This window comes from Acromyrmex echinatior, chromosome 4 (assembly GCF_024713525.1).
Source record: "Acromyrmex echinatior isolate Ae372 chromosome 4, ASM2471352v2, whole genome shotgun sequence".
Lineage (NCBI taxonomy): Eukaryota > Metazoa > Arthropoda > Insecta > Hymenoptera > Formicidae > Acromyrmex > Acromyrmex echinatior.
Window position 1 is genome coordinate 6,297,887 of NC_141855.1, and position 25,646 is coordinate 6,323,532.

The 25,646-nt window shown below is 34.5% G+C and overlaps 1 protein-coding gene across 5 annotated transcripts in view; it reads right to left on the reverse strand.

Annotated features, from left to right (window-relative positions):
- The window catches only part of LOC105151929 (thrombospondin type-1 domain-containing protein 4), a 93,563-nt gene that overhangs the window by 46,391 nt on the left and 21,526 nt on the right, over positions 1 to 25,646 (reverse strand). For 4 of the 5 annotated variants that reach the window (XR_015544726.1, XM_087405095.1, XM_087405094.1 and 1 more), the window contains one exon: positions 21,762 to 21,893. Coding sequence is in view for 4 of the 5 variants with exons in the window: in XM_087405095.1 (XP_087261221.1) it covers positions 21,762 to 21,871 (110 nt within the window). In the remaining variant the exon portion in view is untranslated. Of the gene's footprint in view, positions 1 to 21,761; positions 21,894 to 24,489; positions 25,108 to 25,646 lie in introns of those variants that run through there. The other variant, XM_087405096.1, reaches the window with a different exon arrangement.

Below are 25,646 nucleotides of genomic sequence, written 5' to 3' on the forward strand. Positions count from 1 at the left end.
GAAAAATAAACGGGAACACCGTTCGCGTTCTCGCGACTCCCAGCATCCATGAGGACTGCACGCGTGCAACGTATCTTCTTATCTGATATGTCCGTCGGCGTGCAATCCCTGCGATGGGTCCCAAATGCGTCGCTCGCGGCTGCTCTCTCAGGAGGCAATTCTTTTCTGCGGCAATTACGTGGTTGATAAATCGAAAACATTTCGGTCGACGGCCATGCGATCCATAAGGTTCACGTCTCAATCGCTGTTTTAATCAACCGTGAAGAACGAGGACTGTGAGTAACGTTTCCTTTTTGCGAAAGCGTGGATATATGTATAGATTTGTAATGAGAGGGAAGATAAAGTCACAGTTATCTGAAGCCGTGAAGAGGACGAAGTAAACAAGTTCAAAATTTATTAACACTTTAATGATAGGGTCGATGTCTGCAGAGTGATTCTTCGGCTTCGTTAGTCAAAATATTTTTTATTTTACTACGGCAATTATTTAAAGTCAGTAAATTTAAAGTTAGTAAACTTTATTATATTCTTTTTTTATAAATATTAATAATTATTTTATATAAAATAGAAAATAAAGTTTCACGTTATTATTTACTTTTTTCATCTGTTTACATTGATTAAATGAAAAATTTACACAATACACAACATAGAATTCGATCTCACTTTTTAGAATTAGGACTGTTACTTTTGATAACTTTGAAGCTTCGAAAGAATTCGAATTTTCGATGTTAATTTCGAAGCATCAAGTTAATTTCGAAAATCCGAACTTTTTTAAATCTTCAAAGTTGTCAAAAGTAAGAACTCTATGCTGAAAATCCATCGTATCTTTAGAGAATTAATTATTTAATAGAAAAATTAAAAAATATGAAATATAAATAAAATTATAAATGTTGATTTCAAAAAGTTGTCCCGAATAACTTTCGAAAAAGAAAAGTTTTAATTAGAGTTATCCGATAAAATCTAAAAGACCATAATATTCACAATTATTGGATCGAATTATTTTTAATCTAATAAGTGCAGATTAAAAATAATCGCAGCGCAAGTTGTTGCGCTCTGTTCTCGTCACACGCACCGTTGACCGATGACCGGGTTCGATCCATTAAGCTGTCCAACAACTGTTTAACAACTGGTCGAAACAATGTGATTAATAACGGGACCACACCCCACGTTATAAAGTACGCCGCTAACGAATGCTTAATAACATTCGTTGACAAACGTTAGTCCATAATTGTGAGTCCGAGATTGAGCATCGTGGGATTCCGCGATGAATCCCTATTGCTACCGAGATTTATGACGATCATCCTCCACATTAGTAAAGCATATATGAGATTAATGATCATTACGGCGTGCTGGGAAATTGTTAAAATAATCAACTTTTAATGAGTAGTGCGGCATTGCCCTTGTAAGTCGTATTATTTCTCGGCCATTGACCTCGCGGTCACTTATTTCAATTTTCTCCCAGCGAATGATTCAATAGTTATTTACGCATAATATAGAATTATAGAATGAAAGAATAAATTTTAATTATATAATAGAATGAAAGAATAAACTGTGTTACTATTTTAATAACACGCCACTTTCTTATAGATTACATAGACGAGAACATTTTCGTAATAATTGCAAAAGTTTAATTAAACAATTTAAGTTTTAAATTTAATTTTTATTTCGAAAAATGTTTTAGACCCACAAAAAAAGTTCAATAACTGTACAATTTATCGAATCAACTAAATTTCGTGATATATATTTGTTATCAGAGGCGATACTCTCTCGCGCGTTCTGGGGCTGTTTTTGTCAGTTTCAAACAACGGAAATGTTCCCTCGCACCGTGACGCGTGTTATCGACAAGGTATCAAGCGCTGTATCCCCCACGAGCGACGTCGCTATATCCCAGAGATTGCAGCGATATGTTGCACACATGTAATCCGGCACTGTTATTATAGGGAGTAGCGTCGAAACAGAACCATCAATTAGGCGTTTGAAGTGAGACAAAGCCATTTCCGCACCGCGGCGGCGAGTCTCTCGCAAATTAATTCCTGCCAATTCTCAGAACGGATAAAGCTTCCTCTAGCGAGAACCGAGTATTCGCCGCCGTGATTAATTTAACACGTTGACCGACAGTGACGAGTGTAACTAACGTGGTAAAGTTCATCCCGCGATGTGACGAGTTAGGTCTTCGCGCGCTTTTAATTCACATCGGTTACATACAAAGCACCTCGTTTTCGCGGGTAACGCGTTTAAAGCGAAATAAATTCCCCTGCATTGTTATTTTTTTTATTATTTTTTTATATACAATAGATCCCTCAGATCCCATGTGTGCCAATATCCTGATATAAGATTTAAAAGTTTGATGGAAAAAACAATTTTACTGAAATATTTAAAAATTTAGCTAAATATAAATTTAAAAATAATTTTGTTAAAATAAACTAATTATGTAGTTCAAGTTGATTAATATACAAATAATTTTTTATAGTATTATTCATCATGCTTAAGTTTTTTATGTATTTATTTGGATGAAACAACAAATTTACTTTCAGTATCTATCTAAATTTTTAGATACTTTAGTAAAATTTTCCGTGTGTATACTGAGAAAAAAATTGTTTTATTTGAATAAATTAATTTAATTACCTTTATTTCTTTTGTTGGAGAATGTATAATGTATTTAAATCAAATAACGTGACTTAAATACATTCTTCATCGAAAAAATTAAATAAACTAAAGAGGAACAATGTTTTTCTTAGTACTCACTGTTAAATTCATAGTGTCGAATTTAACCTAATTTAAATCACCATTGCTTTTACTTAATACATCGTTATTTTATACTAAAATAATGATTAAATTTGACATTATTGAAGAACAATACTGATTTAAATTAGATAAAATTAGATAAAATTGACAGTATAGATTTAACAGTGCACATCGTAGATTTACAAAGAATTACAAAACGACCGATAAAATATGCTTTTATGTAAGTTATTGATACAATGCGAAACTATACGAAATTTCGCACGTCTTCCTCTGAATATTACCACAGAAATGTCATTTTAACGCGTCATCCTTGCGTTATTACCCTCAACTTGAAATAGACTCGTGAATATAATGCCGGAAATCGCTGGTTTTTCTATTCAAGTTACGGTATGTCACGTGCGGAACGATATTATAGGCACGTCGTAGTATGTGATTCGATGAGGAACATAGTAATGAGTTGTGATTTTGCAACTGCTAAAATAGCGATAACAACTGCATCTGTTCGGAACACGCGTGCGAAGATATTCCTCACCGGATGAGCTATAAATGGAATTAATGGAACGTAGTAAAAGCTAATAAAAACATGTCTCTGTCGTGGTAAATATTTCACGTCAATCTTGGTTCAATTTTATAGTATGAGAACGAATAAATATCGACAGTAATCTAAAGTATATAAGATGAATGGAGTAATTCGTAAGATATAAATATAAATTAAAATATACGATAGCTGATATTCATAGTTTGTTCTTATCTTTAAGTACGATCTTAAGATGTCATAAACCAATCACAGAGCTATATTAATTAAAGTTGCATCTTAAGATATTATTCAAGACGATCTTGAAGTAAAAATGGATTATGAATACCGGTCAATGTTATTTAAAAAAAAAATAACGTAATCCGTGTCTGTTTCAATACAGGAAATCAATGCGAAACATCAAAAACAGAAATCATGACACGTTCGATACCGTATATTTCTTCGATGGCCTGTATTACGGCACTGACGTGTCCACTTAAGATACACGAAACGTAACCGATTATGCTTATGAAACCATACGAATGCGAATTAAATTTAACGAACGCATTTAAGAGTCGTCAAATTGATTTACGATGTCATCGAAAATATGGCTGACGCTGCAAGCATCAAATAAGTTTCAAATAAATTACTTGTTAAAGTAAAAGATAGTTTCCGTCTTTCCTTATTTTCCTTCTACAATAAGTTAATCATGAATCAGAAATCAGAAGCTAAAAATTGACCAATCACAGTCGCCAATTTTTAGCTTCTGACTTTTCATTTATGACTAATGGCTTATTGTAAAAGACCTATTACATATTCTAATATAGAGACAATCTTTAAAGGCTAGTTCTTTTATATTAATTTCTTGTATGACGGCTGTGACACGCGATCGATACAACCACGGATCCGAGAAATTATATTGCAATTTCTATCGAGACGTGACACAATAATCCTCCTGGCTATGTTTCAAAATTCACTACCAGCGCTATCTATACTATTTATGTAACGTGCATTATAGATTTTCAGCATTTGCAATGAATTTTGAAACACATCTCCTGTCACGGTTGATCCTGGCCGATATTCAAAATCGGATCTTATATTTAAGACCGTCTTAAATACAATCTTAAAATGTCATGAAGAGAACCGTTAGCATCTTAAAACATTACTTAAGATGGTTTTAAAATAAAAACAGACTATAAATAATAATCCATGAATGATTTTCGATTCCACCGAGCGATATCTAAATGCATTCAACTCACTTGATTTTTTCCGGCATTGCGTTCTACCGACGTAGTTTATACACACTTCGTGCATTCGAACGCGTAAAATGGTGTAGCAAAAATAGCAGAAAGCCTTATCAATAACGAGAATTCCATCTGCGACAAGCTTTGCAAAATGCGAGCTACGTATCAAGAGACTTCGTATCGCGTGATCTTTTTCTTTCGAACTAACTTTGAGTACTTATCACTATTCACGACTTTCCCAGCAACTTTATACGTGTCAGGTTGTCCGACTCTGGCGTGGCAGCGAAGTCGGCGACATCGTCGTCGCCTGACAGGCTCGTAAAACTCGTCGGGCGGATAAGAGCGTGTAACCCATTTTTTTCGAAATTATCTTACGACGCTGGCGTCCCCGAACCGCCTGGCGATGCAGCACAATAGCCGCTTTATGCTCCGACCGACTGCATCGCCGTGGGGAGGAAGGAAATTTGTAAACGTGCACGGAGGTTTACACGTTACGATTTACACTTGTCACCACTGTCACCTAGGACTAGGTGAGAGAATACGCGTTATCGCGGCACGCTCGAACGCAAATGACGCAATGTCGCCGGTGCACGTGCACGACGCGATTACGCAACACGGTCGACTCGCCGCGATTACTCTGTTAAATGACATTCTATGCTAATTAGATCTTGTCGGTCTGCGACTGTGATTATGTTTACAGAATGCAACAGCAATTGTCAAGATGGCCCGATCAAGAGTTTAATAAATGGAATAGCTTTAAGAATAACTTTCACAGATAGAGTAATGAAATTTTAAATTTTAAACACTTTGCTTTGGAAATATCTTAAGAAATTTCACGTATTAAAAAATGTGATACTATCAAATAAATTTATATGTGGTTTATGTAAATTCTACATTAGTATGCTTACATTTTTTTTTTTTTTAATAAATATAAATGCTTTGCTTGTCAAATATATTAAAGCTTATATTGTGGGATTTAAGATGTAACGGAAAATATTCGGGACAAACTTGCTGTTTGTAGAAGGATGTAGGCATATTTTGTTTTATAAGATATATAAATAGGCACGGCAAGAAATGGTATCAGCGACTACCTGATTTTGGTGAGCGATGCTTGCTTCTTAAGAAAAATGTTTTGGCTGTACAATATCAGCTAAAAGTATCAGTCAAAAAATTAAATAAAAAAGCCAATATCAGCTAACATTAGCCAACAAATTTTGTCGTAAATTCTGAAACTAACTACAAAAAAAAACAAAACAATAAATAATTTAGCTTATAATGGCTTTATGCAAAGAAATGACCATATTTTACAGCATTAAACGAGTAAGTAGAACTTTTCTAAATGAATTTTTGTACAAATATTTATTAGAGTTTTATTAATATATATGAAAAAGTTGATTTAATTTGTAATGTTAGGATCTTATCAAATTTGCAAATAAATTCTACAAAACGCGATTATACAAAAGAATCACAACAAACATAAAAATTAAATAACTTTTAAACTAATAAGGTAATTATGCTCAAATTTTACAAGGATAGTCAGGCGTAATAGAATCATCTATGAAATGTTTTTTTTCATAATGCTTTGAGGTGTGGTACATACATCCTTAAGATTTCTGTTTATTCATCACTATACTGTATCTCAGATTGCTAGAAATGAGAAAATACGCAATAAAAATTCTTATAAATTACATAAAACATATAAGACAAAAATATATTTCAATAAATACTTACAATCTATTTGTAAAGTATACAAAAAATTCTATTTTTATTTTATTAACTAATAAATAATCTAGAAATCAATTATGTATAATAAAAAACGAAATAAGTTATGTTTACGTCCATGACAAGTGTCAAATTAATTATATATAACAATAAATATGATTTTAATTCCTTCCCAAAATAAAAGAAAAACCGTAAATTTTGTAAATCTATTTGATCGATAGCAAATGTTGTTTTATTGATAAATATTTCTATTTGAATACTTTGAATATTTTGTAACAATTTTTATTACGTATCTTCTTGCTTCGGATGTCGTAATCTGAGATAGTGATGATGAGTAAACAGGAGCTTTAAACTACACATATTACATACACATGTCTAGGCATGCTTGTTTCTACCTTCCCGAAGATTCTCGAATATAATCATGATTCTACAATATTCCATTACGCTTTAAATTATTGCCTCTAATTTTAATTAATTTCAGATGAAGAAATTAACTCTGATATTCTAGCACTATGTCAGCATCATTAACTTAATTTGATAAAATCGTTAAATAAATCTAAAGTATAACGACGTTATTAGAAATGCAAAGAGAAAAATGTCATGGAAAGCGGCACTTAATTTACAAGACCATTAATAATAATTTCCGAATTAAATGAAAATTACTCTCATGTTACTACCATTCGCCTCATTCGATCGGGACGCCATTGAAAACGTCAGGACAAGAACGTGAGAGAGTATTAAAGTTAAAACGGGCCTCTCCCCGCGTCGATCGCGCGCGCTGTAAATTACAGGCTTTGCGGTAAAAGTTCGTGACGAGTTTGAGGAGGCTATGTAAATCCGCTATAAATAACAGCGGCAAAAAGTGAGAACCGGCGCGACGGCGGCCTCCGTCAATATCCGCCAGTTGATGGGAGTCTTGTCGTCGCCGATGCGATTAGTCCGACGCGAGAGGAGGATCTGCTCGCGTTTCAGCCGTCGTCGAAAGAAAGGCGAAGTGCCTTGGCCTGCCGACTCGCGCCTGCTGTTCGTGATTCCACGTCTAAGTAAAGCCGTTAACGCCTGCTATCCACGAGCGAGCGAGCAACGCGTTAACGCAGCGCTACGTAAACGCATCGCTCAATAAATTGATGCTCTTGACCCGTTGATAACGCACGGAGGTCTCTAAACTCGTTTACGCACTCGCCAGTCTTGGCACCGAGTAATTTAGAACTCCCGCTCCTCTCCGAGAGTGACGCGAGCGTGCGAGTTTATTTGGACGATCTTCGCCGGCGTTGCAACTTGCTACTTCTCGTCAGTGCGACTCGTCGCTTCTTGTCCCTCAAGTTTAAATCGCCACTCTTCATTGCGTTGAGTTTGAGTACTGCGGTGCGGAAGTTTCTGCGTGTATGTTCACCACATTAACGCACGAAGCGAAACAGATATCAAGTTTACGGACTGAAAATTGCACCTTCATTTTAACAATATAAGTACAAATTATTAGGAACACGGTATAAGTTATAACACAGTATAAGTTTAACCTCTCTCTTCCGTCTGCAATTTGGATTCTTCTTGTCCAGTCCAAGTTTTTTTTACTGTTCTAGCTTTCAAAAAATATGGGAAAATTTGGGAATAATTTTTGACATCTCTATTACGTTACTAAATAATTTGTAATTCAAATGTCAAAACTTTTATTTAATAAAAATGGAAATTTGGGTAAAAGTGAGGAAGAAATTTGAGAGTGAATTTCACTTGTGCCAAAAAAGATCCAGATTGCAGACAAAGAATTAAGGAAATCTTTGTTTCTCCATCGCGTCGTATTAAAATTAGCAAGATGTAAAAAAACCTAGGAGGGAGACTTCCGCAGAGAATACACGTGTTCGACGGGCGCGTGCAATGCGTATTCCGTCAGCGTTGTCGTACGCAACGCGATCTCGACAGCCGCATGCCGAATGAGCCTTCGATCGTTTGCTCGTACAATAGAATGTCGCATTCTGCGACAAGGAGGACCGCAATCGATGCCGACAAAGCGCAGGAGGGAGAATGACGAGAATCGGGATCTGAATTGATAGCGAACTGGGAGAGCATCGCGGATATGCGTCACAGCATTAAACATGCAGTCATTGCAATCGGTTGGTGCACGGCGGATGTCGGTGCAACCCGACACGATTCGTTGGCCGCGTTAGATGGAATTTCCGAGTGGCCACTGCCCTCCCGAGATTCGTTTGACGCGCGCCACTAGGAATCCCGTAACAGGAAACTCGAAAATTTCAAGTTCTTCAAACGAAATTAATTTAATTCCGATCGGTTCGACAACAAGCTTCGTCGTGGAAAGGTCCGATGGACGGTGGTTTTCAATCGATACTAAAAGTATTGTGTGCATGCGAAGGAATTCGTTTGCTCTCTAATGATATTTGAACACGCGTTCCTGTTTCGCTACTTGATACAGCTCATGTTTTTCCGAATTTTCATCTTCGAAGTTTATAATACATTAAAAAAAGAATCTCTGGTAATTATCAAATGTTGAGTGAAATAATTTTAAATGTTAATGTAACAAAAAATAATCTTATTTTTCTAAATATTTAGTAAGTATTTATACCAAACATAATGATATAGTTAATAATTTGATAAATAATTACTAAGTATTTAGAAGAATAAAATTATCTTTGGCTATATTAATCGAGTATTCGATTGAATTTATTTCATTCAACATTTAGTAGTTATTATCAGACTCTTTTTTTTCACTGTACTGATAGTGATACGGAATTTTATCTATATATATATTATAGAAGAAAGGAAGCGTTAAAAAGAGTATTATATTGTACTGTTGACAATAATATATATATAGTTAGAAAATTTGTGTTAAATGTAATACATTTCATGTGTCTCAAACGGTTTATCGAAATTTTTGTATTAATAAGATGAATACGTTAGGATGTAACACAAATTATGTAAAAAATTAATAAAAAATGTAACACTGACATAATTTGAAAGCAAATTATGAAAGCATATTGCTTCACTAAAACTAACATTTATATCTTAAATTAACAACAATTAAAGCAAAAACAAAGGCTAATAAGCTAATAAGTTAAAGCATAGTAATTACAGCGTTAATGTTCTTTATTCAAATTGCTTGGTTGTACTTTAAGTCTTTAGCTCAAAATTAAAAAATCGAATACTCTAAGTGGACCAGAAATCAACATGCTCCCAGTTATATTCTTAATGCGTTCTATCATTGATCAGTCAAGTACAAAATAAGAGAAACAATTACGAAAGGTCTGATATTACTCCATAAAATCTGACAATACAATAGATTACAACGATTAAATAATCAAATGTAAGAAGAACTAGTGAGAGATGACCCGATGGGTCTGCAAGCGTGAGACTGAAATTTTAGATCGAATATTTTAACACGAAATATTCAAATAACATAATTATATATTAGTTATGTTAAATTATAAAATTACACTCGGATATGTTCAAAATTTTAACAAGGACCGGTATTTTAACACAAAATGATTTTACTGTACAATATAATATTATAGATACACATATTTGTAAATAATAAAACTGAGGACAGAAAAGTATGCCAGATAAAGTCGTCTTATCATTTACTGAAATAACGTGTTCAGACAGAGTTTGAATAGACAGACAGAGTAGACAGTTGGAATTAAAATTTCGGCTCTAGAAAGATTCGATATAATCGATCGCATTGAGCTCGACGCACTATGACATATGCAATTGTAGACAATGCGTACATCTGTCGAGGTGCGTGGAATGGCGTGAATGAGCGTCAGCTTCGTCGCTGTCATTGCAACTCGATGCTGCATTTAGCGCAGTCGAACGATGACTGGTCGATACAGACACAATGCCGGTAATGGGGTGTGGGTCTTCTCGAGATGCGACAACGACCGCGATAATGACTCGCGCGCAAACAGGACTCACGGTAGAGCCTGACGCGTGCGTTATGTACAAACGCCGGATTTCGAAAATTGCACGCAATTGCCGGAAACATCGGGACGCGCTCGTTGATGCATAATCGTGTGCTCTGCACGGACTGTCAAATTCTCGTCAGTTTCAAGTTCTGCCCGAGAGAAACAAGAGTCAATGACTCGCTTGTGGCAACACGCGTTTCAAGCGTACGGCCACAAATAGCCGCGAGAAACAGACGAGTCGCGCGGGTCATTTAACCGAAGCTTAGGAAATTATTGATCACCGGAAGCGACCGCAGTCGGATAAATCTACGACGTTATTCGTGCCTCTAGTGGAATCCTATTATACAGCTGCTCGAACATTTCCTACATCTCTTCCTCCATCTCCTCCTTTTCCGCTGTTCGTAAAATTTATTAATCTACGATTCCATCTAACAGCTTTATTTATTTCATTCCAAAATGAAAAAGAAAGTTAGAGATATATTTTAAGTTTATAACGTATTATCTCTCAAACTACTCAACTCGTGATAAATTTGATGAAGACTTAAATAAATTTATCGCCAATATTTCACGGCTGGTTGAGAGTAACACGCGTAATTTCAGCGCTGTAATTTTCTGGTCTGCAAATAAGGTAAAACGTTTGGTGAGCACTATGTCTTACGAGCGAAATATTATATGTATAATGTAACAAAATTGAGTAGTGCGCTTTAACAGCATCTACATTCATAAATGATTCGTGAAAAAAAAAAAATCATTCCGTTCGAATTCACGACAAGCACGGTTTAGTTGAAGTATCTAAAAATTTAGATAGATACAAATCTGAAAAAATATGCTGAATCATCAAAATAATTATGTGCACAGGACGTTCAAGTATAATGCACTGCAGTACTTCGAATGTTTTAACATTCTAGTAGGCTCGAGCATCCAATATAATTATTTTGATGGACCCATTAAAATTACTTTCAGATCTGTATCTACTTAAATTGTTAGATACTTCAGCAAAATCATTCTTTTTGTGTTCAAGCGGTCTGCTTATGAGTACATAGTAGTGGAACGAAGTCGAATAAGAGTCGATCTCGTGCAATTTCCCGGCTGTTACAGGTCGACCGTATTTCAAACTCGGTTCGCAACCACCTGTTCGGTACACGAGAACAAGAGGCACGAATGCATCGCGCGCTCACAGACTCTTTGCCGTGGCACAGAACGTGCATTACTTGCTGCGAACTTCTTTTCGAGGACACAACGTGGGAATATAATAACAGAAGCAATATATTGCCATCTTTTTTTCTATTTATAAATCTCACTTCCGCTACATTGTTAATATTTAATAATTTAATACTTAATAACGCGTGAACGCATTGCAACTTCAATTACGTTCTTAATAATGTTACGTTACCGGAAGTTTTTTCATCGATTAATGATGCAATACATAAAGTCATTAGGATTTCAAATATTATATTAATTAATGACGTATGGAAAGCACGGTTTTGCTGAAGTATTTAAAAATTGAACTAGATCGGAATATAATTTTGTTTGGTTCACCAAAATAATCATGTAGGAAGCTGATTGCTAGAATATCAAATTTGTTTACGAAATTACTGCTCATTGTGCTTAAGTTTCTTATATAATTATTTTGATCCAACAAATTATTTTTAGATCTAATAATAATTTCGTTTTCGGACATCAAAATTACTTATGTAGAACGTTCAAGCTGGTTATTCAGAATGTTAAAATTTTTATAGCACTGACATTAACACAACATTCTACATAACTATTTAATGATCTAACGAAATTATTATTTCAGATTCGTATCTAGCTAAATTTTTAGATAGTTTAGCAAAATTGTTCTTTCTAAAAATAAGGAATAGATTCATTCATAAATTTATTTCCTTCAAAATTCGATCACGTCGTTTACATATACATAAGCCACAAACATTATGACACAAATAAAAATATTTGAAAATGTTCTTATTTCCCGGAAAAGCTGAATGTGGAACATCAAGATTGAGAAAAATTATGCGCCATATTGAACGGTGCAACGGCCATGTGACTGTCTTTAATGCGGCTGTCTTTAATAGGCTCAGATAACGACATGGAAATCAACTTACCGAGGCCTCGATAACGAATTCGTGAGAGGTCCGAGGCGACGTGCTTCTCGACATCCTCGAATCGACAAAGTACATCGCGATCCGTACGTGCGCGATCACGTGACGAAGAAATATATACCCTTGACGAAAGCTACAAGGTGCCTGTTGCTTCGATGCGAATTTCACTCTTGGGAGATTGATAATCTCTTTATGGGACGAGGAGGACAACCGTTGTAAAAAAAAGAAAAAAGCTATAAAGAGATAATCACGCATAAAGACTTATTGCCCGACAATTATTTTTCCAAGATATATTCCTCGTAAAAATACGTTCTTATTAAAAGATATTATTATTTTATTTTTATTCTGTTCATTATATTTTATTTTATATGATATACTATAAAACTATAATACTATACTGTCTGACGTATAATATATAAAACATATTTTATATTATTTTTCTATTTTTGTCTTTAAACATGTGTAGTCCTCAAGGTAATAAATCATATAAAGTCTTTTTTACATTAATTTTAAACACTAGATCGTTATGATATATATGATAATTTCCAAAACATTGAAAGTTAAATCGTAACTATATGATTTTCAAAATTAATGTAAGAAAAACTGTATGACTTATTATCTCAAAGACCATATCTAAAGATAACGCAAAAATAATATAAAATCTTTAGACTATGTTTAAAGATAATGCGAAAATAATATAAAATACATTTTACATACTTCAGACAGTATATATATCTTACAGTATATCATATAGTATGAATGTTAGATCGTTAAGATTTAATTTTCAACGAAATTAAATCATAACGATATGATATTCGAAATTAATGTAAGAAAAACTAACTATATGGTTTATTACCTCCAAGACCACAAGATTAACGTGCAATAAATCATTTTCTTTGACGCGCCTCGCAATTTCGCTTCGCATATCCTAGCCTCGGTAAAACGTCGAGACTGGCTAGAAGCACGTGCAATGCCGATATTCGTAAATACGCGTTCGCAGAAAAAAAATTCAACGATGAAAATTACGAGGTGACTACACGCCAAGAGGCGCCATGAGCTGCTCTTAAGTTCCGCTCAACTTATGAATAGTATTCCTTGTACGTACTCCTCGTATGTTCTCATGAGACGAGTGCGAGTTCATTGCGGCGATTCTATCTTCAGTTCCGATGGGAACATTCGCTCCTTCTCTCTCGAGGGAACCTCTCGGTACCGGCTTGAAATAAATCGATCGGGACGCGGGTTCGCGCGGAATAGAAACGCTCGATTTGCAATTACCCGGCAAGTTCGCTTCGGGCGTCATTAGAGACTTTGAAAGTCGCGGAGATACGACGCTCTATTACGCCATTTAATGATGTTAATCTACGGCGGTCGCGAGAGCGGGTTATTAATCGCGTACGTGGATGACTCTGAAAGCATGTAATTTTGTTTCAAATTCATGTATCGCCGTTGATAAACGCACGCGTGTGCACGACGAAAACTTTGATGCCATGCCGCCGGCTTCGTCATTTGCCGATGAGGTAACAAACGCTCGAGAAAGTTAATGATTTTTCGCTATGTGATTTCTCTATTCAATGCTTATAAAACGAATTAATTAAGTTCGCCCCGCCATTGGATGTCTTCATAAAGAGATTATTGGAGAACAGAAATGTTCAGTTAAGATTGCATTTGGTTGAAAATATTTTTTAAGCCAAATATCACTCTCTTGCTTCAAAAGACGCAACTTAAAAAATTAAACAATATGGTACGAATTTGGACCGATGAGAATAAATTTAAGTGAATATGGAAATTTCTATATTCGGTCACAGCGAATCTTAGTGTTTACATATTTCTGTGTGATTTATATACATATAATTTGTATATATTCTTCAAAATCAGATGTGAATTCACATAGAAATATTTAAACGCAAAGATCCGCTTTAATGAAAAAAATTAAGTTTTCCCAGAAAAGGGGAAAATTATTTTTCCAACTTAACTTGACGAAAAATTATTGATTATTAAAGAATACATAAAAAAAATGATTTTATTGAAATATCTAAAAATTTAGCTAGATCTAAAAATAATTTTGTTAAATTCCCGAGCAGCAAAATTCATTGGCCAAATATTGATTAAACATTGATATACGTTGGGGATATGTTGGGCCAATGAATTGTGCTACTAGCAATAATTACAAGTAAGATGCTTAAATTAATAAAGGTTAATAATTCGGCATAATTGAATAAAACAATAGCAAGAGGTAAAAAAGATCCTAATGTAAGAACAATACGTTTGTTTAATATTATATTTTACAAAACTTATTAAGAACTACTAGACGATGGGCTCTTTTTATCTCTTCATCATCATCTCAGTCCTAAATTCGTGACCGAGCGTGATGACTTCTCTCTATGCATTGCGGTGCGCACGCTGATTGTACACAGTCATATGGAATCTACTGTTTAACGTCGATTCCGAATGACGAGTTTTGTTAGAGAAGTTCTCTTGGCAAAGATACTCTCGGTGGTTTGCCATTGCTTGCCGAGAGGAACTACGAGCGTTCGAAAAAATTTTTTCTGTTCTGCCTGGGATCGAAATCCGGAATCTCTGACATAGCAGTCTCGTTCGCTGTTGCTACGCCACGCTCGCACTCAATTTTATTTCTTATTAATCCTTAAATTAGTTGCTAAAGTATCAAAATTTTTTATAGCATTGCTCATTATGTTTGAATTTTCTACATAATTACTTTAATGGTCCAACGAAATGCAATTCACGTACGCGATCTATCAAAATCATTCTTTTTATGTATGCTTTTAACATGATTAAATGTCATTTTTGTCATTGTTGTTTCATAACCCTTAAAAAATATTCTTTCAGTTGTAAAAATTTAAATTTTCTTACACCACCATTTTTCAATAGTAAGAATTTTGACAATTCTTTATTAAGTTAGTTCATGATAATTAATGTGATAATAATTATTTAACTCGTTCTTGTAATAACTCGAAAATCATGTTTTTTTTTAATTATTTCATTTTTTAAATAAGGCGGAGCGATATATATAATACTTTTTCAAACAGAACTAATTTTTTTTGCATTTACAGCGCACGATATCGCAGGTGCAGATTGCTCGTCTGCACCGAAAGCTGCCTTGTCGGATTTCCGACGCGAGGTACCGCGATGGTCCCCGCAAAGTACTGACAGATTAAGAGATACACGATGTGCAAAACGTTAAAATGCCCGTGAATCCCGTGATCCAATTGCGCACGGATGCATCTCGGCGGGATGCACGATGCGGAAACGCGCACATTTCGCGCGCGCGGCGAAGATCAAAGGACGTTCGCACGTTGCGGCGCGGCGTGCCTGCGCTGCTCTTCAGATTTCTCCGACGCGTTCGCTTTCGAGGCGCGGCTAATGGACGTAACGCGCGCACATTGCGTTTACGTGTCTATACGGTAATTCGCCGAGTGCGTACAATTAAATCTTCGCTCTTCCATACGAGCGCGTCGTAAATAATCGATATTAATCGCGTCGCGTTGTTCTGTCTTGGTTTTGAATTAGCACCTCGGAAAGGCGAACGATCACCCGCTCTCGTTCGTTCCTCTCGGTGGTTATCGCTCGATATTTGACTGATCCAATATATATTGCGCACTACAAGCGTATAAAGTTACATATGCATTTATAATTAGTGTCTTTACTCTGCGGACGAATTGTACACGGTGATTCGCAAAACGCATTCGTTATAATACTTTTAACCCTAATTCGCGAATCCAGTTGACATTTCCTTAAAATTTCTGTTTATAAATAAACAGAATGTAGTAAACAAAATGCATACTTTTTTCTAAAAGAAGTCATTCTTAAGATTTATACTGTGAATTTCGGTCAAAGAAACTTTAGCTGGATTTATTTCTTCTGTCAGAGTGATAACAGTTGAACGCAAAGAGACAATGAGAAAGACTTATATCACAGATGTGACAATACCTACATACACAATAGACATATACAAAGAGTTTCTGAGAAATATTGAATTTTCTGTCAAATACTTTTCATCAGATTAGAATTGACATCTCCACTTCTAATCTAACAAAGTAGAAAGCTTTGAAGTTAAAATCCAAATTGATGACTCTCTGTCAAATAAAGCTCTACTTAATAGTATAACAAAGTTAATAATGTAAATGGAACTCAATATTGTAATATAAATATAATTAACTAATTACATTAAGTTCCATTTAATATTATAATATAACTAATATTGTGTACATCAATTACATTAAGTTTCACTTAACATTATAATATAATTAATATTATAATAAAGCTTTGTTAATTATTCACATAATCAAAATTTAATTTATTAAATCTACATATATTGTTTGACTGTATCTAATGTAAAAATTAAAAGAAATCGTGACTTTTCCTGGTCCTATTTCGGAGATACACGATTGCGGGAAAGTGCGTGGATTCTGCGTGGGACGCCCTGTGTACTCGTTTCGGTAAACGACCGCATACCGTATGTAATGTGTACCGCATGTGATCCGCGGAAGGCCTATGCAATCGTATCCACGTCCAGATTCAACATAATTACCACACGGACCTGCCACAGATTGCTTATTGTTCGCCGTCGATTTGACTTTTTTCTTCCGGAGGGAGAGGGGCAAGGAGAGGGGAGAAGGTTCATCCCCTCACTGGCAAGGGATTAACGTTGCACGCGGGTGATGCACGAGTTATTGTACCTTCACGGACGTCAACGTCGACGAGCGACGTTGACGTCCGTGTGGGCTCTCTCTTGAATCGTTTCACCGCGTCGAATGATTTTATTCGTCGCAGAGCACGGTAAAAGTGCACTCGCAAAGTAGCCAGGCACGTTTTCAACCCCCTGCGGTGAATAATCTCGAGAAACGGATCCAACGAATGTTAAATACTTTGTTTTTATTTTAGTCGATTGCTCTCGGCGTTCGATCGATAATAACTCGTAATTTGTGTAATCTGTGATGATTTGTGACGCTAGCAAGAATATAATTTATGAAAAATATAATTCTTTACAGTATTCATTAGCGATATTATTAAATTACTGTCAATTTAATTTGTAATATTACATATTCCAGCTCAGTTTAGGATTGTATTTCAAGATCGATAAATAATAAATTGTACAATTTATACAAAATTATTACTAGACAGCAAGACTCGCTTTGAATCCAAATATGGACTTTTTCACTTACTTGTATTTAACATTTTTATTTACTATTATAATTTATGAATTATGAATATCAAAGGCTGCTCGAGATTTTTGAGAAAATAAGAAGAACAGATTCGTAAATAATGTCGAATTTCGGCTTCATTTCGCCAGAATTCATTTCGACATGATAAAAAGCAAGATATTGTACATTATTACACTTTTATATAATTAACTCTATGCAGTGTTATAAAACGTTATATACTTGTTCTGCCAGAAAAAGTGGGCGCTTTTATTTCAGTGCAGCAAAACATTCGCGCGAGACAGAAGATAACCGCAATACGGCATGGCATAACTAATTTTTCGCATTTCTACGCTTTGTGTCTGCTTCCACTGTTAAAGCGGGAATTTAATAACCCCGCTGCAGAAATTTTTATGCACCGCAGTTACTTCGCTATTAAAACAGGAGTAATTAGCACTTGTTCCGCGTACTACGGAAAAATTCGAGATAAGGGAACAGAGAAATTTGCAGAGATTCACGTTCTTCCGTTTCTGACGCATAAAGATATTCCGCGGAAAATAGCCAACTTTAATAATCCTAAAATACTTGTTAACAAAAAATTAAAACCAGATATAATTATGTAATGTAATGAGAAAGAGAGGAAAGAATTGTAGAAAAACACGTGAAAAATAAAGACTTGCATGTATTAGTTTTTAAATTTCATAATATTTTCATACACTTATAAAAACTTATTTTAAACTATAGAAAACTTGACATAAAATCATTATATGTATCATAATAATATAAAAACCGGAAAATCTATTTTACAGCTTCCTCTCCTAAAAGTAAAATTTTACTTTAAATCTTTATACTCACATATTACATTCATCGTTTTTTATTAAAGCGCCTTCGAGCTGACCGTGGCTCCTGAACGATCAATGTTATTACACAATATTTGAAATATTACGTAATCACTGATCGTCTGAAGGCTATATTAAAATTGTTTTAAATTTTCTAAAGAGAATATCAATATTGTACAATAATATTACTCATCTAGAGGTCATTTAATCTAAAAAAATAAAAGAGTTATAACATCTAAAAATAAAAATTTTAAGTGTAGTTTTATCTTTAAAACTAAAAAATAGATTTTTCGTTTTATATCACTATATGTAATAATTTTTACATTGCTTTTATATCAGTACAATGTATATCTAATAATGTCATGTCACTTTTGCCGTACAACGAACAATGCGAGAGTAAAGATTTAGACGCAAGGAATGAATATCACATGAAGAGAAGTCACGTTTCGAGAAAAGAATCGACCAAAAGATGAGACACGCGCGACCGAGAAGATCGGAATCCTGCATTTTTTTTTCGAGGGAACCGACGCGAAAACGCAACGGTGCACTTGCCTGATCGAGACCCGGTAATTATGCAACGGCATCGGCATGCGCATGGTATAAAGAGAGACGGCCGCGGATAACAAGGGATTCTCTGCCCGGAGCATCGAAGGTAACGAGAGCGAGGATTGATGTCCCGTTCTGCAGGCTTGGTGCGCGCGATGCGCACACATCGAGAGAATTATTACGAGAGGTGTTCGCCATTAGAATAAACCACCCGGCGTTATCCGCGGTGTACGCATCGGGGAAAAAGAGAGACGTCCCGTCGTTAAGACGACGAGCTGATGATCGAAGGGTCTTATTTTGCGCGAGAATAGGAATTTTCTTGCTCGTCCGATCTTCTCGCTTCGTCCCGTTTAAAATTAATTCGTAAAATGTACCGCGGCTCAAATTGCACGCTATCATTACGCATATCGCGCGAATCGATCTTAGGCGACGCTAGAGTTTCATGACTTAATAAGAACCTGCTAATCCGAGACAAAACTGTTTACTCTTACAATGTAAAAACGGGAGGCTTTTCGCACCCGAGTTTTCAAAATAAATTTTGAAAGAGATTTAACGAAATTTCATTTTTAACCAAAAATCTTGTAGATCTAAGGAACTATACTTGTTCTGCCAGAAAAAGTGGGCGCTTTTATTTCATGATTTAATTAGAATTCCAGATCGTTCATTTTCCACCAGAATTTCAGTTAATTCAACCAAATATTTTTTTCCGTATGTAAATTTTCATGTCTTCGTATAGGCGACAGTAATAAAGATAAATATAAAGAAATTTTATTTTTTCCAATTCTTTATTTTTATAACTTCTGATTTATTTAATTTTTTATTTTTTATTTCTGATCTATCTAGAATTTTTATTATTAATGTAACTTTTAAATAAACTTCTAATTTTTCCGAAAAATTTTCTACTATTCTACTACACTGAGAAAAAAGTTGTTAACTTGACTACATGCGTTTAGTTCGTAGTGATTATTTAATTCAAATATTTATATACTTAGGCTAACAAAATCTTGTTTTAAAACATATTAATTGTTTAATTTAACAAATTATTAACTTATTTGAATTAATAAATATTTGCTTGATTCAATTAAATACAGCCTGTGACCGCTGTATTTAATTGAATCAACTAATTTTTTTGAAATAGCAACCTTTTTTCTCAGTGTAGTCATTTATTACTGTATATTTATATTTATCTGATTTTATTTGCGAACGAGCGGCTTTTTTCTTCAAGTGAGTTTTTAAAATAAATTTTGAAAGAGTTTTAATGTATCTTTTCCCAACTCTTTAATAACTTGTGATCTGTTTAGTTTTCTTATACTTTTTTTATTTCTGATTTTTTTAAAGCTTGTTCTTCTTGTAACATAAATAAAACTTCTAAATTTTCCAGAAACTTTTTACTATCTTCTGCTGCTTACTTGATATGTGTACATTTATCTGACTTTATTTTGATAGTAATCCATACTCATAAAGATTAAGAGATAGTAACTACTGTAAACGTTTCATCGTCTAATCGTTACCTTCAACAGCGCTTATAAATTCATCAATGCCACCTGTATGTTCTAACGACCGAGTATCTCCCGTTTTGCATACCGGCGCCTAATTATATCGTAACTCACTCGCGTGCAGCGAGTTACTCTCGATGTATCTTCCGCGAGCGCACTTCATATTTTGCACACAGAAAGCGCGCTTTCAAGCGGGTATCTCAGGCTTGCGTGTTATTCAAATGTAGAGCTCGATGCCACACAGGATGTCCGGCTCGAATGTATATTTTCAACGTGAGTATCTTGAATAATTTATAATATCTGACCTCTTATCTTCGAAAAATTTAATGTTATTGGATTCTTCGAATTTGGTTTTAAAAATCTTCGACACGCATTGATCGTCGAATGTTTTCAAGGCAGCTAAATTTTAGTGCAATTTACTTTTCGTCTTTTTCTAATTTTAATAATTAAACAGACGAGTAAGTTGAACCGAGATTGAAGTTAATGAAAACGAGCATAAAATATTCAAAGACGAATAAATAGATATCTGAATTTGAGATTCTCTCTCCAAAATCTGAAAGATTCGAATCTCCGTATTTTTAATCACATATGCAATTTCCTTACATTTTTGCTGATACTTTGCTGACCTTTGTACTTTCTAATTCTGGCATGATCGAGTTAGAGAAATAAGTCTCGACATGCTGAATTCACACCAATTAAAAGCTCAACACATGAGTCATGCCCGTTTAAATTGTACATTCAGGTAGAACTTTTTGCCATCATGTACCTACTTCATCATATTATTATTAAAAATTTAATACGCATATTTTTTGCGTACATGTTGAATTGTACACCCAGAGAAAAGATTACTTCGATTTAAAGAAATATTTCTTTGCTATATGGCTAAAGAAAAAATTTCTTTCATTTAAACATTATTTTTTAAAATCAAATAAAATTTATTCGATTTAAAGAAATTATGTTCAAATCCAAGAAATGACGTTCAAATCATGATTTCAGATATTTATCCGTCTTTGAATATCTTATACCCGTTTTCATTAACTTCAATCTCGGTTCAACTTATTCGTCTTTTATTAATTATTAGAATTAGAAAAAGATGAAGAGTAAGTTGCACTAAAGTTTAGCTATCTTGAAAACATTCAACGATCAATGCATGTCAAAGATTTTTAAAGTCAAATTCGAAGAATAACATTAAACTTTTCAAATCATGATTTGAAGTCATTTCTTGGATTTGAACATAATTTCTTTAAAAATCAAATAAATTTTATTTAATTTAAAAAAATAATATTTAAATCAAAGAAATTTTTTCACAAATCAAAGAAATTGTTTTTTTAATTGAAATTGTTTCGTATAGCAAAGAAACATTTCTTTAATCAGTCGAAGCAACCTTTTCTCTGGATGTATTATTTCTGTACCACGCTTAGAAATGAAGAAATGAAAATTTATACGAGTGTAAATAAATTCGAATAAGAATAATAGCACTACTTACCCGAAATCCAGCCTAATCACGGTGGATCGCCGGCGACCTCGTCGATGCGGAAATCCGGGAAAGATGCACGGCGGCGGCGGGTCATCTTTCGATTTTCGTAAACGGTCCATTTGCTCCGAGGCTCAGGCCATCCTGTAGACGAAACATGAAGTCATTAACAGGACAAGTAGTACAGACAGCGTAAGAAAGACGCCACGCAACAAATCACGATGTAAGGGCGAGAGGCAAAACGAACGGAAGGGACAAGACGAGAGTCGACTTGATCGCCTTAACTTTCAGAAGGCTAAGCTTCCAGTTTCTTTTTTTCTCATCCAAACGACGCGACCAAGCTTTAATGCGCCATCCGTCGTCACGCTGGCGCTTATTAGATTCGCTCTGAATTCCTCTTAAAGCTTCACGACATGTCTGGAAACACTAACAGCTCAGAGAGCCGACGGTTCAGTAATTATTTCAACACCGACGCGTGTCGCAAATGTGTGTGCATGTATGACGACGACGTAAAAAATTAGGGCAAGCACATTCAATACGTTCTCTTCTACTGACTGTAATAATGTAGCCACTTTGTGGGACATTATAATTAAAGCGTGAGATAAATTGATTTCAAATAAACGACCTATCAATTATATTCTCTTTCTTCTATATGTAATTTAATGCAATTATTTTATATTCAAAGCTAGTTAGAAAAGTTATCTAGTTAATCAAAATCAATGATTTCTGCAGCAAATCAAATGTGGTAATTATTTATAATCACGTTATGTTAGAAAGCTAATAGATAACGATAATTAATTCAGAAATTGCATTACTGTCAAGAATTATTCTCAATATAGATGAACGTTATCTACATTTAGAAGTTAAATCGAGTAAGTAAATAATTTTATTTTTAATTTGTACAATGTTCAACGGTATCGATAACCACATCAAATTTCAGCGAAGCCGGAGTAACTATCGCGCAATATCGTCATTTCCTCTTATATACGATAATACGCAATTTTAAAATGTGTTCTACTAACAAGGAACCGTCGGAACTAATTGATTTTGTTGGGCTTTGGGTAAAGAATAAAATATTGAACCTATATGTATATTTTTATATGCATATCGCAAAGTTTAGACATCACGCAATCCATCAAAATAACGGATTTTTTTATTTTCGAAAAATGTAAATACACTAAAAGTATAAAATACCATAAAATTTTATAGAAAACATTTTTTATATACCTCATAGTTTTCAAGATATTCGTTGAAGATAAAAAAAATCCGTTATTTTCATGGATTCTTTCTATCCTTAAACCTTAAAATAAGCAGACAAAAAAAATATGAGTATAATATTTTTTTATGTTCCATAATATACATATCTAAAGTTCATCAAAATGAGTAAGAAACAATTCCGACGATTTCCTTGTAAATTCTTAAGGAAATTCACGGAAAAAAACGGTTTTGTTTAAAATATCTAAAAATTTAGCAATACAGATCTAAAAATAACTTTGACGCTCCAAACTTCAAAATAATTATATAAAACTCTTAAACTGATTGCTAGAATATCAAAACTTTTTGCAGTACTCATCATGCTTAAAATTATTACTACATAATTATTTTGAATGCAACAAAATTATTTTCGGATCTATATCTTACAGTTAAATTGTTAAATACTTCAGCAAAATCGTTCTTTCCATACACATAACAGTTATGGAACGCACATTATTATAATATCAAAATGGATATCACTTGCAGACGCACTTCCAATCAATTTAAATGCTTTGCGATACTCTCAGTTCTATTTTAGCTAACAATTCTGTTTTAACCAGACATCGGGAAAACTGTGATTACATGCACGATTTGCGAGTAGAGCACTCGCAGACGAATTGGTCGGATAAGAATTGTAATGGCACAATTTACAGTGTTGATGTATTAAGTCCCTATCTGTTGGATGTAAAGAAGATCTATGTTGCGTTTTAGTCGCAAGACAACGTGTGAGGATCTGTTGTATGAACAGCTGCGAGGAATATTTGAGTGCGCAGAGAAAAGCCCTATGATAAATTACAGGAAAACTCGATGGTAAATTTGTCCCAACTCTCCTCGTTGCTTTTTCCGACGCGTTTGATATCTTTGACTTTTTGTCCACCATAACAACCTTTAAACGAGTAAACACATTCAAAAATGTATACGCAAGCGTTATGTCGCACCGAAAAATAAAATTATGTATGTCATACGTAGAATATTTAAAAAGTAACCGACTACATTTATTTGTCTACTCTATTTATCATTTATTTAATTGTTCTTTTCTAGCATTGAAAATATCCTGATAATTAATCTAATATCTTATATATAATTTTAATGTGTCACGTAATTATTAAAAAAAAAACGTTTGTCATGAACGATAATTAATATTTCTTACGTAGTATAGTATCCATGAACAAACGATATTTTTCATCAGTATATATCAATATTAATTTTTAAATACAAAATGTAACTTTTCATCATAAGCCAATTTTTGACTAAATTGTTTTTGCACTGTCCATCTTTTCTTTCTCTCTATCATGAGAGAAAAAGACGACGAGATAAATCGCGCAAGAAAAGAACAGGCCTTACATGTATAACTTTAAGTTTTAGAATTCTTATATAGATATGACATTCCTAGAAAATCGATAAGAGGCTTACGTTCAAAAGTAAGTGGAGTATTATTAAACAAAATTTAATATCATTTTGGAGTAGTTGACCGCTCGTGACTCACCGTCGTGCCTGCCTAATCCCACTCGGCAGGAGCGGCAGGTGGATCCTCCGTCTCAGCCCACGTGGCACACATGTCCCGTAACCCTCGCGCAACCCCGCGCGGAAAAAGGAGGGTTGCACGTCGCCGGTCTCGTTCCGAAAGTGCACGCAACCACAACAATTGGTCTCCCTTTCGAAGAGGAGATGAGACAGGAAAGGAACCGCACCACTTTGTTGGACCAACGTGGAGATGTCGAAGGGTTGCGACGCACGAGAGGGAGACGCGAAGATGCGTACGCGCTCGAGAAACGAATCGCGGCTTCCGGCCTCCGCGTGAACTCGGCAGGAAGGACGGCGGGCGTGAGTAGCGCGCACGAACGCCGCCGCGACAGGAGTGATAGTGGCGAAAGTGGGAGACCCTCCGGGAAATATATAGGTCCGCGGGGTGGTGTGGTGGTGGATTACACGAGCGAGAGAAGGGAGAGGAGGTCCGCGCCGCGCACGCATCCCTTTACGCGTGTTATGTTGCGCCGTGTATCTCGCGGGATGTACGCTGTTAAATTCATATTATGTCAAATTATACACAATTTGTTTTTAATTATTTCTAATAGGAGGACCATTAAGAGTTGGCGCAGTAAACAGTACGTAATCACATTTATACAAATTACTTTAATGTATCATAATCAAATTACAATACAAATCACCAACCCCATTTGGTTGATGATAATTTGTATTGTAGTTTGATATATTGAGGTAATTTATATAAATGTAATTGCATTGTTTATTGCGCATTGATTACTAACGGCCCTCTTATTATTGATATTTTTATTTCTTAAAGGATAATAGGAATCCTTTGTGATAATATTATTATTTCAATTTTATTGTTTGATATTTAATTATTTCTATAAGTTATCACTGCTTCTATTCAATATATCGTTAATTTTATTAAACAAATTTAACTAAAAAAAATGTATTAAATTTGACATAAATTTAATTTATTATTTACTGAACTCATACGTTGATATGGACGCCGTTTACTTTGAAACTAATTACAGAAATGAATTGATTTACATTTGGCATATATATATATATAAAAGTAACAAAATATTATTTAATTCAAAAAATTGAATTACTCTTTTAATATCTAACAATAACAATAATTCAGTAATTAACCTTAGA